The sequence below is a fragment of the Mus musculus genome, chromosome 9 (assembly GCF_000001635.26).
Source record: "Mus musculus strain C57BL/6J chromosome 9, GRCm38.p6 C57BL/6J".
Taxonomy (NCBI): Eukaryota; Metazoa; Chordata; class Mammalia; order Rodentia; family Muridae; genus Mus; species Mus musculus.
In genome coordinates, this window is record NC_000075.6 from 35,837,324 (window position 1) to 35,844,390 (window position 7,067).

Below are 7,067 nucleotides of genomic sequence, written 5' to 3' on the forward strand. Positions count from 1 at the left end.
TAAAGTTGTGAGAATGTTCAGAAAGATGTGTTTTAGGGATAAAACAGTACACGTTATGAATGTTGAAATACATATTTTGGGAATTTTTTCACACTTAAATCTGTTGATATCATTTTCATCTTACTTATTCCTCCTCTAACTTCTCTGGTGTCCCTCATTCCCATTACCCTTCAAACTCCCAAGCCCTTATTTTCTACTATTTTATACATATGCATGTATGTATGTATGTATGGCAAGTTCACTTTTTTGCTTGTATGCATTTGTCTTATGAGTTGTCCACCTATTCCAGGGTTACACTATGGAGAAAACTGGTTCGCTCTCTGTCTCTCTCTGTCTCTCTGTCTCTCTCTCTCTCCCTCCCTCACTCCCTCCTTCTCTCTGTCTCTGTCTCTGTCTCTTTCTTTCTCTCTCTCTCAGTCTCTCATTAGACACAGTTGCATGCAGCTCATTATGTAGTGACGCAGGGATGGAACCTTGAGATATTTCCTTACCCACATTGATATATTTTCTCTTGTTATTATGTAGATATCTTGAGGCAACACTGTTGTAGAGATTTCTTGGGTACACCTTCCCTGTCACATAGCGAAGATAATAGCTAGGAACAGATATTCTTGTCTTCAACCATTACCATCTTTTCGTTCCCTCTTGAGTCATGATTCCTCAGTTTAGGAGTAGGTGTTGCACTTTAGGTGGATCAGTGTAGGATGGGAGTCTCATGGTGTGTTGCTCTCTGCATTTTGGCCTGCTTGTCAGCAATGTGAATCACAAAACCTTCCCAGTTTGCCTTCACTAAGCAACAATACTTTATGTGTTTGTTTCTCACCAAGGTGCTTCTTGCATCACTTTTCATCTTGGTTCACATCCCAGACAAAGGAAGGGACACCAAGAGTTTAAATAATTGATGGAGACCCCAGTTGCAACACAGTACTGGTAAACTGTCACCTAGTGGAGAGAAGTTCAGTGTTCTCTGATTACCAAGGACACAAAACACATACACTCTCTTTAGCTACGTGCTTCTTATCTTTCCTCAACTTGGGGTACAACCAGAGCTAGGACTTTATACTAGAACAGCCACATAGGTATTTGAGACCTTGATCACAAGTGAGGACATTTGATCACCTACTTTTTTCTATTGAATCTTGGCAAATAGATTTATGGCTCCTCTTGCTCTTGCTATGACGGATAGAACAGGGAAGATTTCCTGGTAGAGTGAATTTTATTAATATCTAAGGTATTCTAAATCAAATCATGCATTTGTGATATTTTCTCTGTGACCCAAAAGGCAGTTGACACCCAATATGAATTCCTACAAAAGATTACATATGTATTTCATAATACATTTTTATGTATTATGTATTATCATATATTACTGATGAAAAATAGACATCATTTATCAAATTAGACCTTTCAAAGTTGAGCATCATCATAGAATGGTGAGCTTCTCTAGCCAAATGCAAAGAACAGTTCATAAACTTTGAATGCATGACCCTTCCTTCCTTTTTTGAATAGCCAGTAGGTTACAATTATATATCACTTTTATGTTTCATCTATTTCTTACATCTTTCTTTTTCTCAGCACAACTGATAGTTAGTGTGGACATTCACTTCATGTTAAACATACAGAGGGAATTGTTGAGAAATGCCAGGAAGAGGAAATGGAAAACTGGGACACAGTGCCATTGCTGAATGAATTGGTAGTTAGTAAATATTCTTATTCACTACTTGGCCATGATATTTATTACAGAAATCTTCACCTTTGCAACAAAAGGTAGATATCTTCAAGGCTCCAAGATACATGTTTTCAGCCATACATGCCTTATCACAGTCCAATTCGGTGTGATTGTGGACCCACTTGCCTAGAAGATAGAAATATTTATATTTAGTGTTTAAAATACCATGGTGTTCACAGTGAGGGGCCATTCTCCCCCAGTACCAACCCTGTTTCCCGAGGAGGAATATAGCTTCTTCTCGGTAAGAATGCATTCAGAATAGCTCAAACACCTTACCTGTGTGTGAGAATAGGAAGTAATTCCTGGTTCTGCATCCAGGCTTATATCTTGTAGTGCAGTTGTTCTTGCCTACCAAACAATGTCCACTCTTAAAAGACTTGCAGACCATGCACACTGTAGCTTGGACTAGGAAAAACAAATGTAAAGAGAGAGAAAATGATTATAGAGCCTAAGAATGCTAGAGGATTAAAGAATTCAGAGACACAGCATATCCCAGAGGAATTTTCCTAACACAACCTCAGGTAATGATGTATTATACCAAATTGATTGGATTAATGACTTTTTAAAAAAGAAGCTAAGGGCTTGACATCACAATTTTGATTGCATAGGAAATATAATTATTGGTATTCCTTCGTATACAATGCCTTTGTGCAATAAACTATAAAAGTATTTATGTAAGCAAATCTGACACCTAAAGTTCCCTTTTAAATACATGATGATGATAATAAAAATAATATCATGCTACTAGCATAAAACATATATGCAGAGAAATGGATTAGATAAAGGGCCCAGATATAAGGCCATATAATTACATGCACCTGATTTTTGACAACATGCCAAAAAGACCCAGTAGAGATATTATCTTTGGTAGATAATGCTGAAAAAAAAAAAACGGATACCTGTATGTAGAGTAAAGAATTAGATCACTATCTCTCACAATACACAGATATAAACTCCAAACTGAGCAAACCTCAATGCAAAACTCAGAAACTTTTAGTAGAAAAAGTAGAAAGTAAACTCCAAGAAATGGGCACAGGTAACAAGTTCTTGAGTAGGGCTCCAATCCCTAGGGCAATAAGGGCAATGCTTCACCAATGAGACCTAGCCAAGATGAAAAAGATAGGGAATTATGGTGACAGGGAGAAAAATCCAAGATGGAGTGTAATCTCTTTCTCTATTATCTGACCTGATTTTACTGTTGAAAAAGGCAGAGATTCCAGACACCACTGGCACAGACTAATGCCCACAGATATAATATGTGTTTTAAAGAAGACACCTTTTCAAATACTATGAAGAAATTGTGCTCACTTAGTGCTAGATGTAAATTTCAAGATGACAATTTCCTAAATCAAGGGTGTTAAGGACAATAATTAGGTTGTTCTTACTTAGGGTGATATCAACATATAACCAGGACTTACTAGGCATATGCTTTTCCTCCCTGGAACTTAAGGGTACACCACATAAATTCACTTCCAAATTTTTTTCTGAGAAAAATTCTTTAACTTTATTATGAAGGTGGTTTCTTAGCACTACTAGAGACATAACTCCAGAGCTGCTTTAAGCCCATATGTTCCTATGGTAAAATAACATAACTGCATCTCTCCCTTGAGGAGCCTACACATGCTTAACAGGCATGACTTCCTCATTTCAGGGAGAGGATAATGCTAATAACAGTGATGATTATGTACCCTCTCTTAATATTTTTAATAAATTCACCTTTTCTTGAATTTTGGTTTGTCCTGAAATTAATTTCTTCTTTTAATTTCTTCCCCAGAGCATAAACTCTGGCTTTGGCCAGGTTGCAGTCTTTGAGGCATACTGTTAGGTTTGCACCTGTGTCCCTATCAGGATGGTAGGAAATCATGAAGTTGAATAGCTCCTAACACAGCAAAGAAAAGTGTCAATTGAACAAAGAATGAAGAGGCAAAATTAATAAAATCTTTGCCAACTGTATATTGGACAGAGGGTTGTTATCTAAAATATAAAAGCAACAACCCTCAAGAAATTCATTAAGAAAACAAATATCCCAGTTCTTTTTAAATGACATTGAATAGAGAGCTCTCAATAGGAGAATACAAACAGCTGATAAGCATTTTTTTCCTAGAATGTCTAACATGCTAAGAAAACCAAGAAAATACAAATAAAAAACACGTAATGATTTTATCTCACATAGTGCCTTCCCCCATTCCTCAAATGGAGCAAATGATAAGAAAAGTTGACATGGATTTGAGCAAAGGGCAAATCTTTTTCTTTCATAGACATGTGAACTGATATAGATACAGAGAAAAGGACCATAAAGATTTTTCTTTAAATATAAAAACAGAAATAACATTTGGCATATTCTTATAACTCCTAGAATATACTCTCAAAACTATACCCACTATACAGTTACTGGCACATCCATGTTCACTGCTGCTCTGTTTACAATATCTAGGAAACAGAATCAGCCTAGCTGTCCACAATTGGTGAGTGAATGACAATGTGATTTAGATACACCATGGATTGTGTTCATTTGCAAAGAAAAATGAAATTAACACAAAACTAAAAAAAAATATAATGATTGAAGTAACTCATTCCCAGAAAGAGAAACAGTACATATTCTCACTCCTATGCATTCTAGCTTTGAATTTTCACATTTGTATTTTTGATCTACAGTATTTGTAAAGGTTGATGAAAATAGAAAGGAACTACTGGGAGAGTGGGGTGGGTTCTTAGAGGGGAGATGGTAATAGCAGAAACACATGTGACATGGAAGTAGAGGAGGAAAATACTGAGGGTGGGAAGTTTAAGCAGGGATTAGAGCAGAGGGATAGGGGCTTAAGTAAAACTCAACATGTATTGAGAAATCCTTATGGAAACCCACTACTTTGTAAACAAATAAAAAATACAATTTAAAGACAGAGTTTAAACACAATTCATGGGAGGATAATGCTTCCAGTGTAGTTCAGTTGTTAAAAAGAAAATTATAGTGCCAGGTGTGGGATCTCTGAGCTATTGGTTGAGAAATCATAGGGAACCCCAAAACAATACAAGCCATTGATACCACTCTTGTTTGCCAATAAAACTGCATGGGAAGACCTTATTGCTGCTGATACAAGAGTCTTTAGGTGTGGGACCAAAAGTAATCACAGTAGAACTGACATGAAAACTTACTTCATGCTGGCTAATGTTCATAGCGTCAGCAATTCTCTATAGCATTCTGGAGGTAAAAGTTCATCAATTGAATTATCCATTGGTCAACTTTACAGGCTAAAATACTGACAGGTCAGGCAAATATGCTCAATGTTGCAGTAGTGAAATAGTGCAATAAAGGTATGTAGATAACCAACTGGTTTTGACTAGATCTAAAGACTGCTTCACTAGACATATTCCATGTCTAGTACAAAGCTGGTCAAAATCCCATGTCTCAAAAGGTCATAGGTCTTAAGGGAGAACCTACTACTAGTTTGAATTCTTCTTTTTTCTAGATGGACACATCAAACTGCCTTCTAGAAGAAGGCAAAAGATTAAGTATATGGCCAAAGATTAGTGTTTCCCTCAGAGAGAAGCTTCTCTGCCGTGGTTAGTGGTTAATGTAGAGACTCATAACTGATCTAAGTGCTAGAAATTAGTGATTATTGAATTCTCAGCCTTATATGGGGTATCTATATCATATCCCACCCCAAAATGAGCAGGAATCACTGTAGAAGAGGAGGTAAAAAGAATGCAAGAGCTGGCATTTGGGAAAGTGCCATGAATGCCACCTCCTGAATATGGCATGTTCAGTGATCTCAAGAACTCACAGCAGCTGTGTTAACCAATGTAAGACCTGCATAATATCAAGCCAATTGACTTTCTATCATGGACTAGGGAAGGGATTATGAGGTCTCATTCCTACCTGAGGAACTATTGTCAATTAATGTACTACAAGTCAGAAAGTCAGTTTTTGGGTTCCTTTTCGTTTTTTTTTTTTTTTTTTTCACAGTGATGTAGCTACTGTTAAGTTGTCTATGCTACAGTAATAACACCAGACCTGTGCTCATGCAAGAAAACCTAATTAAACTCCATGGGTTATTTACAAAAAGGAGACTTGAAAGTAGGTGGAGGACTTGTTGTGAATAAATGCTTTAGAGGGTGTTAGAGTTCAATAAAAGTAATGGGGGAGGATATGGTAAAAGTAAAATATAATAAAAAAAAACCACTCATGGAAACAGTGGGATGGGTTAACAGGTACTTGCTATCAAGCTTGATGACCTGAGTTCAATCCCTGGGACCCATTTGGAAAGGCAAGAGAATTGACTCTCCAAATTTGTCTTCTTGTCTCCACAAGTATGGCATCACACACACACACACACACACACACACACACACACACACACACTTTAAATCAATAAATGCAATAAAAAGTAAGATGCTTGAGGAATAGATATTGTCTTGGCACCACAGAAAGGAGGCACATTCACAGTCTTTCATAGCATAAACCCTCTCCCCCAAGGAGAATCTGATAATCAAATCTACCTGATCAAAACAGTGTACTTGATATGAAAAACTGGCTTAAGATAAACTTTTCAGTGATCTCCTCCTAACAGATAACTGTGGTAGAAAGCACCTACAAAGAAAACCATAAGCACCCATTGGCTGCTACTGGGTATTGAAGGAGGTAGACTCAAAGCCATAGATTACAAGTACACTCACACTCATTCTTTTCTATGGAGTGACTGATCCCACTCTGAGAACCTGGAGAGACTTGACTTCTTACTCTAGCAAGAACAGTGGAACAGTGTGGAACCAACACAAGGTTCTCCATTTCTTTTGAGTCAGCTCTTCTTAGAATCCTGATCTTGACTGTTTTCAGATCCCACACAGTATTATCACAGCTGTTCTGGCCACCATGCCACATTTACTTTCAGACATCTCTAGTCCCTGTTCTCTCTTGTTTTGGCTTTTAAGGACTCATTATTACCTTGGATGAACACAAGAGCAAAAGATGCCTGCATCAACAGAAAGTGTAGGAGCAGGAGCTTGCCCATCTCAGTCTGGGATATCAGAGGACACAGGAGAGCAGCTGGTAGCAAGTGCTCAGGACGGTCAGTGTAGATGAGAGCAGGTTACAGATTCTTCTTTGAGCTGCTCCCAGGATATGGGCAGGAGCTTCCTTACACACCTGCCTGTGGGTGTTTTGTGAGTAGGAAAACTCACAGACTTAGGAAAGTGTCCCACAGAACTAACTCCTACAGAGCTTCAAAGGGCAAAGGGCAGAGGATTTCTTAGTATCCATCTCATATTCCTTCAAAGATGAAGCTAGGGTTGTTTATTTCCTTCCTCCTTATGCACTTCATGATTTACAAGCATGACCATT

The 7,067-nt window shown here is 37.7% G+C and overlaps 1 protein-coding gene across 1 annotated transcript; it reads right to left on the minus strand.

Moving 5' to 3' along the window:
- Positions 1-1,005: 1,005 nt before the first annotated feature.
- Pate5 (prostate and testis expressed 5) lies at positions 1,006-6,827 on the minus strand. Its single transcript, NM_029863.1, has 3 exons — positions 6,672-6,827; positions 2,006-2,134; positions 1,006-1,855 (listed from the first exon to the last, which is right to left on the minus strand). The coding sequence occupies exons 1-3, from the start codon at positions 6,736-6,738 to the stop codon at positions 1,698-1,700; spliced, it is 354 nt and encodes a 117-aa protein (NP_084139.1). The 5' UTR covers positions 6,739-6,827; the 3' UTR covers positions 1,006-1,697.
- Between the last annotated feature and the right edge of the window lie 240 nt (positions 6,828-7,067).